This window comes from Cebidichthys violaceus, unplaced genomic scaffold (genome assembly GCF_023349555.1).
Source record: "Cebidichthys violaceus isolate CVI_PGR_0920_01 unplaced genomic scaffold, fCebVio1.0.p SCAF_86, whole genome shotgun sequence".
Classification (NCBI taxonomy): Eukaryota; Metazoa; Chordata; class Actinopteri; order Perciformes; family Stichaeidae; genus Cebidichthys; species Cebidichthys violaceus.
This window is the reverse complement of record NW_027176971.1, coordinates 95,846-114,908: the sequence shown is the minus strand read 5'-3', so window position 1 is coordinate 114,908 and position 19,063 is coordinate 95,846. Positions and strand designations below refer to the sequence as shown.

Here is a 19,063-nt window from a genome sequence, read left to right as displayed (position 1 = left end):
CAGGAGCAGGTTTATTAGGACGAGCTCAGACAGACAGCGTGAAGCATGAAGGCTGTCACTGCTGAATGCCGTGCAGTGAGGAGAACAGGAAGGTCACACTTCCAGGTAATTAATGTGCAAATATGGGGAAATCATTCACAGGCGTTTGGTATTTTCTCACAAATTCTAAAGATCCAGCGACACAAATCAAAGTCTTGATTCTTCACGTTTTGGATCAATTAGGGCTTTAAATGTTACTTTACTACTCCAACCGCTAGAGGGCGCTGTAGCCGGTAACAACGGAAATCAGAGGAGGACTTCACAAAGCAGAGGAAGACACTACTCAATGAAGAGAACGCACCACTTAATGGGCTGTCGGTCATCTTTGCCTCTGAATTTCAACTCTAAATGGAGCATAATGTACTAAATGAACATCACGCTGTATTGAAGAAGACTAAATAGCCGCCAGATATGCTCTTCCCTTCAATATGTTCTCTCTAATGTCTGTACAGATCAATGTTTCCTTCAGACGTTCTCGCTCCCAACTCGTCAAATACCGACAGTTGGTCAGTGCCCCATGCCGTCTGTTACCAAGATACCAAGATCAAAGCGCCGATTTTACGATTAGTGGACGACCCGCTGTACCTCTGAGCCAAAGTTGCACACAGCCTCAAGTTTGGCGATTTGGATACCCCTGCTTTAATGGTCTGTTTGACTCTAAATGGAGCATAATGTACTAAATGAACATCATGCTGTATTGAAGAAGACTGTAAACTAGAGATTGAGACCATAAACTCATGTTTACAATGTTTACTGAGGGAATAAATCAAGAGAGAAGTAGAGTCATTTTAGACTAGACTTCTATACAACCAGAGGAGTCGCCCCCTGGTGGACACTAGAGAGAATGCAGCTTTAACACACTGATGTCTGGATTGTTTCTTTTCTAAATTCATTGGTAAATATCTGACTGAGCTGAAACAATTCTCATGATTTTCAAACTGAAATCTCTTCAAGGGGGTTGGACTGGATTGTGGTTATTATTATTATTATTACTATTATTATTATTATTATTATTATTATTATTATATATGAAGCTGTGGTCTTCACATGGTTAATTCTAAGTGAAGAGAATGCAGTATGTCCGTTTGGGATTCTCACAATCGCAGTGATACAAATATGGTTGTGTGTGTGTGTGTGTGTGTGTGTGTGTGTGTGTGTGTGTGTGTGTGTGTGTGTGTGTGTGTGTGTGTGTTGAAAAGCCTTCTCTGCTGTCAGACAGCCAGAATCAACACAGAGCTATTTCCTCCTGCATATGGTTGAATTAATGAGAGAGAGAGAGAGAGCAATCAACAGATGAGCATGAATTTGTCTTTCCTGAATCTCATCCAGTGCTTTTCCTCGCCTGTTTTAATTAACAGTCAGCTGAGACGTTTATGATAATCAGTTGATAGAAAGTACTGATTGTGTGTGTTTGTTTTACCGCACAGCCATCCAGACACACCTGGAGCTCGCGCTCCTCATGTAACACCAGCTCATCCGCTTGTCACCTTTATATAACCCGCGATCGTCTGTGCACACCTGGGTGTTAAAAAACAACAACGATATTTCACCTGCAGATATCACCTGTAGTCTGTCACCCGTCTGAATCACACACCTGCTCACGTCACAAACACCATATGCCAATTCCCTCCAGAACAACACTACAACACATAAGGTTCTTCAGGTGAACACAAACACGACTCCATATGAATGATCTTGTTGCGGAAATAAGCAACTTTTTGCATATCAACATATGCATAACATATCAACATAAAAGATGATAATATGTCAATATGCGTTCACTTGTTTCTGCTTCCCCCAAGTGGCCAAAAAAAGTTACTGCAGCGTTAATGTCTCATTAATGGCACACACGTGCAATTAACAATTGACCCTTCACCAAGTCCCGCCCCTCGAACGCAGTCTGGCCAACCACGGCGTAGCATCGGAGCCCTTCTCTTCAGTTTCACATGGTCTTCATGTTCAGGCTGGTGTAGTGGATTTGGAGCTCGTCGTTGACATCCTGATATAGCCACCGTAAACACATGCTATAGACCCGTCTGTCTGAAACCCCGGCTGCATTGGTAACACTTGATGGAGTGACTAGCGAGGGGCGGGGCCAAACCAAAGGGTCAGCGGAGGCCCGAACGCGTCGTGAAGGAAACGTTTGGACTGAAAAGTAGATGATTAGTATCTAGTGGTAGTGCAGTTTAAGGCACTTTGTTTAGTTTAAGTCTTCTTCCTTTAATAATAATAATCATTATTATTATTAGTTGCAGCAGACTAGGCACAGGAAGTGCATAGCCGCCTCCCTCCAGTTCAAAACCTCCCCACATGTGGTCTCTGCGAGCAGGAATGAAGTCCGTGTTTATTTGCATATAGAGCGATGAAGAGCGGTCCGATCACGAGTGTCCACTTGAGGCTCGTGTGGAGACGCATGCTAACGCCAGCTGTGAACATTTTCCTTTTCCCTGAGCTGAGAGAGAGAAAAACAGCCTGTCTGCTCACATTTCAGTCCACATGTTCTCCAGCTGTTCACCTGAGAACAACACCAACAACAACAGCAGCAGCAGCAGCAGCGTAGAGTAGGAACCTGTCAACAACAGCAGCTGATTGTATCCAACAACACATCCACTCAAGAACATCCTGCATAGTTTTCTGGAGACTCTTCTAAATGTCTGGACTTTAACTAAACGTCTCTCTAAAGGAGCTTTTCTATCAATGGAGTTTTTCTCACACTCTGATCCAGAAATCTCCACTTCAGTAGTTCTGACATCCACCAAACTTCACACCTTCATTCCTCTCTGTGTGCTGAAGCTTTCTACAGAGGGCTTTGTTCACACACACACACCACTCACACACTCATTTATACTACATTTATACTTCTATTGGGTGATACAAAGAGATACCTATAACCCCCTCTGTAATAACCTTTGACTCTAATACGTCTACAAGATGAAAGAAGAAGTTGGAACCTAGCTTTAACTAATGTTTACATTTATGTTCCGTATGGACATTAGCACATATTTAATATAATAATGCCTCATTTGTTTCAGAAAACTTGTAATGCCAGAAATAATTGTCTGAATCAGCATTTTGTTACCTTCTTCACCTGTAGTGTCTCTTAGTAATATGACATTTGCCTGTCTGTCACTCACCCTATTAACAACAACAACTACACGACATGGTTATAACCATCTATGCCCTCTTCAAAGCCACCGGACTCCGTTGACAAAAGCAGTCATCTCAGTATAAAAACCCAAACGCGTCTAACGCTGACTCAGCTGGTGTTCACATCGTCCATAACCCCGTTGATCAGCTGACTTTCATAACGTATGTTGATGCTTTTTGCTCACGGCCGAGTGGGTGTTTACATTTAGAAAAACAAAGCACACGGAGGCGACCTTTACACTCCTTACAACCGAACTCACCGACTATTGAAAGCATCAAACAACCGTGTGTGTGTGTGTGTGTGTGTGTGTGAAAGAGAAGTAAATGTCTGCAGGATGAAATGGAGTGCGGAGCGGCAGACGAAACATTACTTCATCGCTTCCCTTTCTTCTCGCTCTCCCCTCTAAACCGAACAAAGCACACGAAACAAAGAAAAGAGTCGGAAACAACATTACTACACGAGCGATAATATTTATGACTCAATATACCGCGGAGCATCACACTCTGAAGCTTTTAACATCGGCAGTTATTCGCTCTGCTTTCGCTGCACACCAGCAGCAGCCTGAAGGGAACGTTCGTCCGGACTCGGAGGGAGAGAAATGGGAGTCGCATCCTGAAGGATATTAAATCAGAGCGCCGCCTCCTTCAGACGGCCGAAGGCACCGAACATTTACACTGAACCGTCTCGTCTTCATCATCCAAATGAGTCCATGCGGCACTTTGATTACTACGCTGCTGCTTCGGACGGCTGAAGGGCCAGATCACTCAGACCATAAAAAAAAAAACCAACAACATATTCTCTCACTTTGCTTTGGTTGCATCTGGTCCTGCAGATAGTTTTCATTTTGGTTGAACCGAGTTTCCTGTCGAGCCGGAAGTTTATTTTGAAAAGCCTGTATTCGCGTAACCAGCGGATATTGACACATGTTGCTGGACTAAGTTTTCGTAAGATATCAACGGAGCAGTTGTACGAGGACAGCTTAGCGTTAGGACCATGCATCAATGACCGTTTGTCCAAACATCCCCAAACTTCATCTACATTATTAAGTACGCTGTTGAAACTTGTCTCCAGAAGGACGAGTGTCGGGACTTTGAGTGCCTGCAAACATTCCCGGTCCTTCTTTAGACACAATGAAAGCAGCTGAAGTGACTTTGTGAAGCCTCTCGCTGCTTTCGTTCCGGTTTGGAGCCGGAGCGGCTGCTTTGCCGGTGACAACAATCAACGTTTGTTTGAATATTTAGTGTTTTATGGCATAATACCACCAAACCAAAGAGGAAGAAGTGGCCATCGTGTACTTCCACATTCTGAATGCAACCCAGCCAAAGAAAAGAGTCTGAGCTCCAACACAAATACAGCGGTCGTGTTTAACTGAATCTCAGTGTTTTGGATATTTTCTTTGCTCTCTCTCAGTCTTTGTTCATCTTTCTGCTTTTCTTATTCTCCTTCAACGAACGTCAGCTCCGTTCTTTCTCTCCTTCTCTTTGTCTCTCAGACCCCCCCCCCCCCGTCTCTCTCCTTCTCTTTCCCCGACGAAAACCTTTAAATGTTCTTCTGCTTCATCGTGTTTGTCCGCCTGTCACATATTCGATGTCGTACTGTAAAAACAGGATCATCTCCTCTGCTGCTGTTGCTGCCCGAGGAGATTGTGTAACACACACACACACACACACACATAACCACACACGGCTCATTGGCGCCGCAGTTGAAGCTGTTTTGACTTCTGTCACGTTCGGTCTGTTTACAGCCGGATCATTTGCATCCGTTAAAGCAGAATTTGGCTCTTTTTTTGTTCTATTTAAAGTCAAAGCAACACGCTGCTGAATGTGAAAGTAATTTCACATTCAGCAGGTTGGCGTTTCCATCCCTGTCACATAACATACTATCAACAGATTTAGGTGTGGCATTATTTGTTCCCCGCTTCATGAACGTTATTTAAAGCTCCGTGCAGCGGTTTTGTTTTTTTTGACAAGGCTCAACATGAGGGGGAAGCAACGTTCAAGGCCGGAGCACAGCGTCGCGTTCAAGAGCGATAAGGAAACGAAGGATCTGCTGCTAGAAGAGGTAAACAAGTATTGTTTACTTCTGCCAAAACACTGCAGAATCCCTTCAAAAAGTGATTCTATTATTAACGTTGAAACACACATAGTGAGAGATAATCATAGAATCCGTGTGCAGAGAAGTTCAGGAGTTCTTATCTTCCGACACACTTTTCTAAAACTAACAAATGAAGAAAACAAACAAAAGGGAACGAGACGATCGGCGAGGTAATGAGCTCACGCTGATGTTGTAAAAAATTATCGTTTCAATGAAGCCGTTTTCTTGCGTTTTTCGGCAAATGTTTTAGTGGCAAACGTAGCTTTTTCCACTTGATCCAACAAAGAGATAAGAGCTGAGAGGAAAGACACCCAGTAGAGCCGTTAGTGGCACATTACAGCGGGGGGGGGGGGGGGGGGTATTCCTAGACTTGTGGTTTTCTTTTGTTCCTTGTTATTCCAGAAACGTCGTTATATTTGATGCAGAGACAGAGCTTGAAGCGACTATCCATACAATGCTTTGTGCAGACATTTACACGCGTCTCACACAAAGCCTCATGGACGTCATTCACAAGATCATTCCTTTAAAAGTCAAGTGTTGACTAGAGTGCTTTAGTCACTTGTATTGTGTATAATCACCCGAAACTAAGAGCTGTTGAATGACACGTTTAGAGCTACAAAAGGGAGCAATTGCAATGTTGCACCGCCATGTTTCCATGGAAGCCCAGAGTGGACAAACCAAACACTGGCTGTAGAGTCTTTCTTGTAAGATGTCTGGTGTAAATCTGGAACCGGTGGGAAGATTTCGCAGGCTTAAGACTTTCCTCTTTGAGAAAGCCTATAGCAGCGGGACTAAGGGCTGGCCTTAAACCAGCCCTTAGTCCTGCTGCTATAGGCCCGGACTGTTGGGGGACTTCCTATGATACACTGAAATCCTCCCCGTCTGTCTGTATACATTCACGTCCAATTAATCCTTCCCTGGAGTCGAAAGTAATAAGTGGACGTTGTGCTAAGATCCAAGATTAATAATGAACCTTCAAGCTATAAAATCAATGGCTTAAACAAAAGAAGGTGGCTACATGTCCCTACCTGGTGGCAGATTTCGTGGACGACCACCATGGTGAGCTCCATCTGATAGGACGACGACGACACCTCTGCGTCCAATAGGATCTTCTGCTCCACGAAGACGCTCAGCCCCCAGTTCTCCATGGCGGCGTAGGGATGTTTGGGCACCGCCAACAAGTCTGAAAAGCACACACGAGAAAGCATTATGGCTTTTTACAACACATGCTGAATGTGTCCCTCCATTAATAAACTCCACAGTCAGCTTCATCCGGTTAGATTCCACCATTTAAATAAAAAGCTGACAGAATGGCTGCTGGCATCAGAGCAGATCTCATTTTGGGTTAAAATTAAACTCATGAGTCATTTTAACAACCTGCCAAAGAATCCTTTTATACCCACAACATGAATATATGGAGTCTTCAGATTTAACTCCACATACATCCGTATATGAGAGAGAGAGAGAGAGAGAGAGAGAGAGAGAGAGAGAGAGAGAGAGAGAAGGATCTTAAGCTACAGCGAAGGAGGAGCTGAAGAAGAGTTTACCTTCAGTATAGAAGACATATTAGGGCGGTGAGGAAGTAATTAAATGTCAAACTTAAAGTAAAGTAACCTTGCTGGGCAAGTGAAAGTGAAAGTCATTCGCTGAAAGATTAACTTAAAGTATTAGTACTTTGTAAAAGTGGTACTTGAGTACTGAAAGGTAAGTTGTGTTGAATAAAGTTCTATGACTTTTGTTCAGCAATGAACAGATTGAACAATTTAGCTCCCTAATGTAGAGGGTTGGTTCAGACTAAAATATCTCAACAACTAGTTGATGGAATAACATCACATGTTGCCGATATATTCATGTTCCCCAGATGATGAACCCTACCGACTTCGGTGGTCATTAGACTTTTCTTTTAGTGCCATCATATCTCAACAACTGTTGGGTGATTGAAATGAATCTCAGTACAGACGGTCATGTTCCCCTCAGGATCGACAATAATAACTTTGGTGATCCTCGGACATTTTATCACATCCAATACTTTGGTTTATGAGTGCTTTCCAATAAAGAGCAGAACACACTTAAAACTCAAAGAGTTTGCAGCCCCGCACGTCGTTCCACAGTCTAGTAGCCCCGACTGTAAAGACTCCATCACCTTTATGTCTGAATCTGGACCTTTTCACAACAACTTGGAGGTCGGAAGTTGGAAATGTAAACTGGGATAATTCTGACCCGAGTTGTCTGGAAGGCAGCATGAAGTCGGGCTTCTCAGATGGAGGATGTAGTTTTACATGTTTTCTGCATGTGTTGGTGAGATTTGAGCGACGCAGTAATAAGGTGTTGTCTGGAGCGAGCGAGCGGAGTGCTGCGCCTGAGCCTCGTTTTTATTTTTAGCAGGAAGTTGTTTACGTTTCTCTTTGGGAATATAAAGCATGCAAAGTTATGCTGCGTTGCCTGCGAGCTGAAATGTATGTGTGCTAGTGTATGATGTCAAATATGTTAGTTTTATCCATATAATGAGAAGAAATTCATGCAAAAACCAAAGAGTATGGACCATCTAGCCGGTATTTTCCTCATGAGCTGGTGGGGACCAAACCAGAGCAGAAAACTGGAGGTTAGATAGTTATTGTACTCAGTACAAAGTTTGAGGTGTTTCAAGAGGAGGAGCAGGAATTTGGTTTTCTTTTCAGTGAAGAACCCTGATTAAAAAGCAGGAGGAGAAGGAGAAAGAGAGGAGGTGAGAAGGTGAAAATGAGCTTTCTCTCTGAACAGAAACCTGGTTGTTGATCAGGAGGAAGAGGTTTTTCTCTCCAGTAAATGAGTGAATAGAATTCAGGTCCTCATTTGAATTCTAAAACTCGTCTTTGGCATTTCAGCTGCAGCGACCTTCGGCACAGTTTCGGAACCACACATTCAAACAACATTATTGGTTTTTAAAAGGTTCAACTTTTGTTGCGGCTCAGTTTCATTCAAGTTGAATCAATGAAGAGGAAAGAAAGAAAGATATAGAGATAAAAATATATGTTCCTGCAAATTAAAGCTCACGGTGAGGACAAATAATTGGGTTACGGTGGTTTAATGTTAGATATCTCAACAGCTTTATGAAATATACTGCACACAATCATTCTCCCAAGAGACTGAACCTTTTTGGTTCAATAACCACAAGACCTTTTTTCACCAAACTCAGGACAAACTTTACACTTTTAGCTTTCCTGCTGATAAGATCCTCAAAATCATTATATAATTTATTTTATACAAAACCAACACGTTCTCACTCCAAACTCCTCAGATACAGATGCTTCGTCATTGGCCTTCGTACGCTTCAAACTACGACGCTCTAGTGACAGTTCTACATGTCAGTTTCCAGTTTCCGGTTCTTAAGCCAATACGGACGTGTGTTAAAGCTGCATTCTCTCTAGTGTCCACCAGGGGGCGACTCCTCTGGTTGTATAGAAGTCTAGTCTAAAATGACTCTACTTCTCTCTTGATTTATTCCCTCAGTAAACATTGTAAACATGAGTTTATGGTCTCAATCTCTAGTTTACAGTCTTCTTCAATACAGCATGATGTTCATTTAGTACATTATGCTCCATTTAGAGTCAAACAGACCATTAAAGCAGGGGTATCCAAATCGCCAAACTTGAGGCTGTGTGCAACTTTGGCTCAGAGGTACAGCGGGTCGTCCACTAATCGTAAAATCGGCGCTTTGATCTTGGTATCTTGGTAACAGACGGCATGGGGCACTGACCAACTGTCGGTATTTGACGAGTTGGGAGCGAGAACGTCTGAAGGAAACATTGATCTGTACAGACATTAGAGAGAACATATTGAAGGGAAGAGCATATCTGGCGGCTATTTAGTTAGAGAAGTTGAAAAAGATGTTGTCATGTAACCGTTTTTCAGGAAACGAGACGCACAACCCAGTTTTTGTTTCTTCTTTGTAAAAAAATAAACAAAACCTTCTGGCAACATTTTCAGCCTCAGTTTGTCCGTTTTGTCTCGTCGATCTCCGTCTGTCTGCAGCTGTCAATCATCTCAGCAAACGACGACGGCATCCCTGCGGTTTGACGGGTGTCAATCATCACATGATCCGCGTCGCCGCTCCTGTCGACAGGTGGTGTTGTGAGACGACACACGCAGAAGCACACACTGCCAGTAAGACCTTTATGAAACCTGTTATCGGAGTGTGAGGTGTTCTCAATAGCTGTGCTTCCTCCAGTCACATATTTTTATGGATATTTTGAAGTATCGCATTAGAAAGCTTTTTATGGAAACAACAACATTTGATAAAACCTCCTCAATTGAGAGAAAAAGGTTTGTAAGCTCGCCTGAGGTGGTTTGAACCGTGTTTTATGTGACATGGAATTGCTTTGCTGAATAAATTTCAACATGAACGTTTAACTGAACTGTGGTTTCTGCTGTCGACGTCTTCTCAAACATTCCCATAACATGTGAAAGATCTCCTTCGCATTCGGACAACATGAAAGACAATTAAAACCAACTGAAACAAATTCCAGAAGACCTTTCTCCATTTTCATCTCGTAGATGATTAGATGGCCAAGAAGACCTGTTTTTGTTTCTGGTTCTCAACCTCTACTTCTTCTTCTACTCCGTTTACTGGCAGACTACAGACAACGTCAGACCAAACTACACTGCAGCACAGTTTGTTTGTCTCAAACCAGCTGATGGAAACGTGCCTATTCCGCATTTTTCTTTCTTTTGCAACATTTAAACGTTTGTTTCGAGAGAGAGAGAGCTAGAGAGACAGAAAGTGTGGTGGGGGGGGTCAGAGAGACAGAAAGTGAGACAGACAGGCTCTAGTTGCCCGGAGACATAAAAACAGCTGCTGCAGAAAGGACTCACTAAAAACCCAGTTTCACAGCTGCTGATGAAGAAGTGAGACAAACAAAGAAAGAAAAGACAAAGACACACACACACACACACACACACACACACACACACACACACTATCATTCCTTCAGTCTGTTCTATATTAACGACCACTGGTGGAAAAAGTACTCAGATCTTGTACTCAAGTAAAAGCAGTATTACCACAGTGTAACAATACTCTGTTACAAGTGCAAGTCCTGTATTTAAATGTTAAATAAGTAAAACCACTAAAATATTATCATCAAGATACTCTTAAGATACCCAAAGAATTTTGTTGTCGAATAATTATAGTTTTGTTAAGAATAATAATAATATATATTATAATGAATATATATATATATATATATATATATATATATATATATATATATATATAAAAACAAACATCAGTCACAACGTAGCTTCAACCATGTAAACTAATTTCTATACCATCCATGCAGAAAATGAAAGTACACCAGAACAGCAGTTATGTAAATTAGTATAGATTTGTTATTTTTACTGCGACATAGATATTGATCTGACTCTGAACTTGAATATAAAGGACAAGTTATGCATCACTGCGAGTAAAACTTTTAAACTCGCATGACTTAACTTGTGCGGAGGCCTCGGCGGCTTGTTTGGACATAATTCATCATATTGTGAGTGTCAAGGCTGCTCACACTGATCACCTGATCCATCATCCAGCCAGCAGCTGTCAGAGCGACATCAGAGTCCACATGACTAGTTTACAGGAGCAGACTGTAGGTCGGAGATAACGTGTCCTCTGGAGCTACAAGCAACCAAACAACCTGAACACACGTCCCTAACAAAGCTGCATTCTCTCTAGTGTCCACCAGGGGGCGACTCCTCTGGTCGTATAGAAGTCTAGTCTAAAATGACTCTACTTCTCTCTTGATTTATTCCCTCAGTAAACATTGTAAACATGAGTTTATGGTCTCAATCTCTAGTTTACAGTCTTCTTCAATACAGCATGATGTTCATTTACTACATTATGCTCCATTTAGAGTCAAACAGACCATAAAGCAGGGGATGATTTAGGGGCGGGGCTAACTGTGATTGACAGGTCTCTACCAGAGACGTATACGGCGTCTCTACGTCACTCCTCCTCAGTCCAGATGTGGTCACTTCCTGTTCACTGGTTGCAAACAACCAAGATGGCGACGGCCAAAATGCCGACCTCGAGGCTTCAAAACGTCCACAAACTAACGAGAGACGTCACTTTCACTACGTCCACTTCTTAAATTCAGTCTATGTCTAAACCTCATTTAAAGAGTGTGTGTGTTGTTGGTTGGCTGATCTCAGCCGGAGGGAGGCGGGACAGACTGAGCCTAACGGACAGCTCATAGAATACTTCATGAAATATAGAAGTTACCGTGGAAACTGCGACACGCTTCATCCACAGCCAGCATCCAATCACGTGCCAGCCCTCTGCCCAACCCACCCCCCCACACACACACACACACACACACACACACACACGCTGGGTCGTGATTGGCTGACAGCTTATTATCCACATGACTGAGGCTCAGACAGCAGAACTGATTGGCTGGCTGGGTGGAGGAGATGTGATTGGTTTAACTTAAGGTGGAAAAATGCAAATCAGGATGTAGGGTTTAATGGTGGAATATGCAAACGAGACGTTATACTCAACGGGACATTTCAATTAAAATGAAATGAATCGTTTCACTCTACTGCAGGATGAACCTTCAGGAGCCTGAATTATTAGATTCTGTCTGTCGTCACTCATGTCATTACTTTCTTTTTGAGAAATACGGTGAAATTGACGAATTCTAGGCTTTAGTCCACAAACTAACGGGTGACGTCACCATGACTATGTCCACTTCTTATATACCGTCTGTGCGAGGTTCCTCTGGAGGGTTTACAAACGAGGACTGTGACTCCAAAATGGCAGCGTCCTCTGCAGAGTTTGACAATTCAGTGACACACCAGAACAACTATCTCTGCACTAAAGGGGCAGATTAGACCATATTTCACCTCAATGGCATATGGCTTCAGGGTGCGATGGAGGCCTTTAAGAGTGTGTGTGTGTGTGTGTGTGTGTGTGTGTGTGTGTGTGTGTGTGTGTGTGTGTGTGCTCTGCTGCTGATTTGATGAATCACAGCAGCATCATGATCAACATGAGGCTGTCACTGCGGCTGGATGGTGGCTGTAATTGCTTCAGTTTCAGAAGAACAGACACACATAAGAAGCTGTTGTGCTGCCTGCCCTGATATACGTGTGTGTGTGTGTGTGTGTGTGTGTGTGTGTGTGTGTGTGTGTGTGTGTGTGTGTGTAGATTGTCAGCCGTTAGCAGACTGAGTAATTAAGTTGATAATGAATCTGTGTGGACAGATTTTAGATCGGATCTCTGTCATCTTAAGACCCAGATCTACATTTTGAATTTGGTCTACATTGTTTTTCCAGAGTCTATTTTAAAAACAACAAACTAAATATCCTGATATAAGAAAAGAAAACTTACAAGGCAGCTGCAGAGACACCCTGTCTCCTAAAAATTACTAAATGCTTCATCAAATCGTTTTTTGGGGAAAATTGCCGTTTGGGTTTGGATACATTTGGCAACTCACGACTATCTCTGCCTTTAACGGCCAATGGAAGTCCTCCTTCGTCAGAGGAAGAGGGGCTCACCTCCAGAGACACCGCATAACATCAGCAGCGTTTATGTCCGCCATAAACCGTGACCAATAAATACTGCACCTGCTGTGGAAGTCCCAGAAATGCCGTGGACTCCGTTGTGTCTGGGTTCATCACCATATCGTATGAGGATGAACTGATTGAAACACTTGGAGCCTTACTTTAACCATTGTTTATTTACCACAATCTTTTTTTTTTTTTCTACCGTAAGTACTGTAGAAAGGGAGCATCTTAAAAACTTTGGCATGAGACAAGAAAATAATGCCGGTAAACATTTTGCAGGAATAAAAATTGAAGGTAAAATAGTTGTTTTCTTTAAAAACTGAAATAGTCCAAACTTTACGACTCAAGTCAGAGTTTCCACGATCTTTCCCTGACCTCAAGAGTTCTGACTCGTCTACACAGAACCATGAAACCGTCAGTGGCATCGCATCGTTTCATGGCGTCGGTCGACAGCGAGCGGAAGCACACCGTGCAGACAGAAGAACTCAACGTGTCAGTTCTGAAGACGTGACGGCGGCGCATCCTGACAAGTTGGGTCAACTCGGGACGTCGGGTCCAAGGTTGTGGAGGTAAAAAAGAAAAAGTTTGGCTGAACTCTACTTCACCGCAGCTACTCTGCTCTCTACTCCAGAGCCGGAAGGAATAGTCTGTCAAAAAACAGACTTGAATCAATAATAGGAATAACAACAGAACAACAGAACGTTTCAGCTCCTTCATTAACCAGCGAGATGATCTGAGGGTCAGAACAACACTCCTTAGCTCCACTGAAGTACTCACGACTTTGTACCAATAAAGTATATTATAGGAAAATAAATGACGTATATTGTAGTAACTTTTCAGCTTCAATGTTTCCTTGGTATGGTATTACAATGTTATCCAGGTGGCATTATGTTTCCTACGAAGGTTATTTGTTGATGCTGTTTTGAAGCACATTTTTTGAAGGGGGTTCGCTCGTCCACCGGATGCAAACTGGTGTTTCTTCTCTGTGGAGGGAATGGCCGTCCCAAAGCTTAATGAAGAGCCGTCACCCTTAAAGTGGCAACAAATAACCGAGAAAAAGCAAGAAACATATTCAAATATTGTGATTCATTCTGCTGCTCAGAGTAATCTCAACCAACAGCACGGCCTCTCTCTCTCCTCTTGGCAGTCTATCTGTTGCTTCAACCGACTAGCTTTATGCAAATGAATGCACACTGACGTCACCAATATGCAAATGAGTGTCATCTGTTTTCTGTTTGTTCCAACTTCCACCATTTCCTCTACTGAGGATAGTAACTGCAAAGAACTTATATTGACACCAGGCCAGTTCTGAAAAGTGAAGCCGATGCATCGTGTGTTAAAGCTGCATTCTCTCTAGTGTCCAGCAGGGGGCGACTCCTCTGGTTGTATAGAAGTCTAGTCTAAAATGACTCTACTTCTCTCTTGATTTATTCCCTCAGTAAACATTGTAAACATGAGTTTATGGTCTCAATCTCTAGTTTACAGTCTTCTTCAATACAGCATGATGTTCATTTAGTACATTATGCTCCATTTAGAGTCAAACACACCAGAAAGCAGGGGATGATTTAGGGGGCGGGGCTACACACTGATTGACAGGTATACGACGTCTCTACGTCACTCCTCCTCAGTCCAGATGTGGAAATCAAGTAAAACCCCAAAACAATGTATCTATTGCATAGAATTAACAACTGCTACAACTTGAGTATGTTTCTGCTCACTGTCTTTACTCAGGACCTAAAGGTCCGTTACACACACACACACACACACACACACACACAAACTATTTTCAGAACCATCCACACTCTGACTTTCGTCTCCGTTTCCCTGTTTCCTCCCTCTCTTCCTCTCTGCGGTCGAGATCCACTTGTCCACCAATTATCTTTAGCTCGTTCAGATAAGAGCTGCTCCATATTCAACAGGCACAAGAGGAGAGAACAGAGGAGTGTCTTTGAATGTTAAAACGCCTTCACGTCTACCAGGCAACCTGCAGCCACACACACACACACACACACACACACACACACACACACACACACACACACACACACACACACACACACACACACACAGACAGAGCGAGAGAGACCAACCTACAGCACACAAATAACAAACGGCAAGTGCTGCTGGAGGCTGAAATGTTCATTACGCCCCATAATATGAAAGTGCTGTACAGAATAAATTACATAGTGATGGTTCAGCTATTCTTACGGGTGGAGCTTAAAGTGAGAAGTTTGTCCTGAGGGGGGCGTTAAGAGGAGATATCCTGAGGTTGTTGAAACCAAAAGGGTTTAACTTCGGGGAGGGAGGAATGTGCTCAATACAATATTCCAGTTTGATTTTGATAACTTCCTGGTGCAACGTATCAGGCCTCGTTTTAGCACATGTTAAACATGTGGGTGTAATGTTTGAGGATCCGAATACTTTCTGCCATAATAGTACATTTTAGGTTAATCACATGATAATCTATAAAATATCAGACAATGTTGAGAAGAGAACGCTGTAGAGGGTCTAAATGACTGAACTGTTTCAGCTCTTTGCGTTCACAGTGGAAGGACTGGAGGAAAGTTTCAATAAGGCGTGGGGCAGAGCGGGCATCCAACGCGTCCTCTAGCCATCACAGATCCCCGAGACGAGGCCACAGTTTGAAGGTCTCTCTCTGGTTCTCACAAAAGGTAAGAAGTACACACACACACACACACACACACACACACGATGTTGAGCTGTCAGTCCTGATACAAACTCAGAATCTCTCTCCGTCTCGCTGCACAAGTGGAGGATCAATAAGAGAGCAGAGGAGACTCAGAGGACGGTAACCACCAGGTCGCCCTGAGGCCGGCTGATTGGCTTGGCTCACTGCCAGCCCGGCCAATCAGACTTCTTGATTTTTTTTTTTTTTTTCCCCCGCAGCGATAAAAAACATTTCATTTTACAGCCGAGCGGGGGACGACCTTTAAACTAAAGTATCATAACACACCTGGAAATGTTTGATTGGATGTTATAAATGAGCTGATTACTGTCATTAGCCGCCCGCTCTGTTGTGTTTAGGAGTTGTGTTGTAGGACGCGACGCCGCAGCGACTTCCTGTTTACGCCGCAGATTGACTTCTGATTGGATGTAACTGCTTCTTATTAATTAGATTTTGCTGCCTGTTCTCGTCGTCCCTGCAGGATTAGGGTGCCCACCGTTTCCCGTTTTAAGAACTCGACCTTCTGGAAGCCTAACTGAGCGATGAGGTGAGAAAGCGAGAGAGTTTTTGATAACTTCTGAACTTGCTCGTGGGCTCATGGGAATGTTTGCTGTATCTGCCTGTCTTCTGTAGATCTGGGGGGGGGGGGGGGGGGGGGCAATGTTGCGTCTGCTCACCGAGGGCCGGGTCATGGTAGTCTGGTAGTCCAGACGTCTCTCTCCCCAGCGATGTTTTCCAGCTCTGAGGCATTCCAAGGCCAGACGGGATCCATAATCCCTCCAGTGCCTTCTGGGTCCACCCAAGAAAGGCACCCAGAAGGATCCAGTTCAGATGCCCGGATCACTTAAACAAAAACAGTGGCTCTACTCCGAACATTAGTTTGAGTCTATTATTCATAGAAATAAGAATAAATGAAGGTAAGAACAACTGCCAAAGTGGTTCAAGCTTTTAAAAGATCTTTGCCAAAGCCAGAAAAATGGCCACAAAAGTGTGTGAATGAGATCAACACATCTGGAATCGCTGCATCCCTTCTAAGAACAACCTTTGGCCTGCGGCTTCTCGTCCTCGCCTCGTCTTTCACTCTTCCAACGGCGGTTAAGTAATGAAACGTAAACGAGGACTGAGACAGGAAGTGAAGCTGAGGACACCCAAGACGCCGCTTCTGAGCCACTATTATCTTTAACTGTCTGAGCTCCTCGCAGCAAACGACTCAATACAGAAGTTGATGTTGCTTGACGCCCATTATCACCGGTGGACAGCTGTCAGACAATTCACCGCCCTCACGTAACGGTGAGGCAAACTATTACCCCCCCACCCCCACCCCCCCGGTGTGGTTTGAGCGGAGAAGTTGTGGACATTGTCGAGACACAATGATGGACTGCTGCTTCACAGGAGCAGATGAAAGCATCATCACCAACCAGCAGATGGGTTGTTTATATAACGTCTTCATTCTCACTCATTTCTCCATCTGGTTTCTTTCTTTCTTTCTTCTTCTTCGGTCTTCCTTCGTCTCCGTCTGTTCATTTCTCTTTACATTTTGTCACACGAATCACTCTTTCGCGCCGCCATCTGTTTCCTCCGTCACGCTCTCCGCTCCGCTCCGTCCGAACCGCCCGTGTTTTCCCGGCCGACCCGGCATCAGTCTCCTCGTCGTCGTGTGAACTCTGAGCGCTGGTGGTCCAGATCAGACAGTTCACCGACTACACATCTGGCTCAGAGTTGTGGAAATTACGATGACTGTCTTTTGCCAATTAACAGGTTCTAATAAGCTCTGAATAATTCATGTTTTCTTAACAACCGCTGCATGAAGAACCTGCTGAAGACACTGAATGGTTTCATACTGGTGGAGGGAAGCTGCTGGTTCAGAGCTCGAGATGAGGAAGAGGAAGAAGAAAGGCTGTAATGACGTGTCAGCGTTTAAACTACAAAAGATACGAGGTCGATGTGTCTCACGCCATCTTTTACACTTCAGTCAGTTGTGTCCGCTTATGACCTGATCACAAGACAAACGTCAGTGCCGGATATGAAACATAACGGTCGATGAGAAACAACACAAGACGTCAGAAAACAGAACTAAACTTCAGGTTTCAGGTTTCAGCACCGGACAGCTCCCCCAGAGAGCGTTTACAACGTACGCATGTTCGCAAGGGAAGTCTGTAATCTTTATTAATATTAATAATGACATTACTATGGAGGCGGACTAGATGCATGTTAACACATCGGCTCTGATTTGATTCAATGGTCCAATATATTCTAAAAAATGATCCCGGTTGGTGAGAGCAGCCGAGCTGGAGGGTTTTTTAATATCGTAGGTTATTATGGATATACATCTAAAGAGGGTAGAAAGGTTCGACGAATGATTCCAACTTGTTAGAACTCCCGTCAGCTAATACATACGTGACGATTGGTCACATTTAGAAACGGACAGACAGGCTGCAGGTAGACGGAATCCTCCGGTGATTTATGCTTCCTTATATTCTAATGAAGGCTATGCAAACAGCCTCTGTAGTAATAAATTATCCACTTCAAACAAAAACACTGCAGGGAGACAGAAAGAGCTAATACAGAAGATTAATTAGCCTGGTTCATAGTATCTCACACACACACACACACACACACACACACACACACACACACCAGGCAAAGTTAATCTAGTAATTAAACTGAAAACGTAATTTGGCTTCCTTGTGTTTTTTTGTTTAACCCCTTCAGTTCTGCACCGACTTGTATTTCCTCCAAATGCAAAGGAAAAGCCAAAGCAACCCATTTAATCACGTGATACGAGTGTAAATACGTCCGTTATACCTGAAGCAATATTAGGACACGGTCGTGAAAAGCACCGATTCATTCATCATTACTTCCTCAGCTCAGATTGACATCAGAGATAAAAGTGAAAGTGCAGCTCACGTTTCCTCTGAGCCACACGAGTCACGCTTCGCAATCAACCACAAGCTGCTAACGTGATTTAAAAACGTCTCCACGCAGCTTTTGAGTTCCGTGTGTGTGTGTGTGTGTGTGTGTGTGTGTGTGTGGACTAAAAATGTCTTCCGTCACTAAAACACAGAGCTGCTGCGTTGTATCATTTGAACACTCAGCTGGAGCTCACCGCTGCACGCCGTACATATTTCTGAAGGCACAGAAATATTCGGAGGCAAATCATCTCGTGTCATTAGTCGCATCGTCTGATTCCAAACCTCTATTTGATGCAAACATCCAGCTGGCAAACCAAGAGTAATTAAAGACAGCATACTGTGACTTTGAGGTAAATATTACCATTAAGCGACATAAAAATGATGATTCTACGAGCTTTTTATGGTTATTTTTATGGATATTTTTACACAAATGCAAAAAGAAAAAAAAAGGGCTTTCGTCACAACCGAATGATTATATTCTGTCTCTTCTTATTCTGAGCAAAAACACAGATGATTGTACACATTGATGAAGATAAAGGTCCTGTGTGAAGCATTTCATTCGAGTATGATCGCCTGAAGATAAGAGGCGATGTGTTTTGGACGTGTGAGCAGGTTCTCCTCTCTTCTACTGTAGAAACACGGCCATGTTTC

General features: G+C 43.4%; 1 protein-coding gene across 1 annotated transcript in view; it reads right to left on the bottom strand.

Moving 5' to 3' along the window:
* LOC137866577 (thyrotropin-releasing hormone-degrading ectoenzyme-like) overlaps positions 1 to 19,063 on the bottom strand; it is a 122,667-nt gene that overhangs the window by 58,255 nt on the left and 45,349 nt on the right. Inside the window, exon 4 of the mRNA XM_068702575.1 lies at positions 6,310 to 6,464. Coding sequence (XP_068558676.1) covers positions 6,310 to 6,464 — 155 coding nt within the window. The remainder of the gene's footprint in view (positions 1 to 6,309; positions 6,465 to 19,063) is intronic.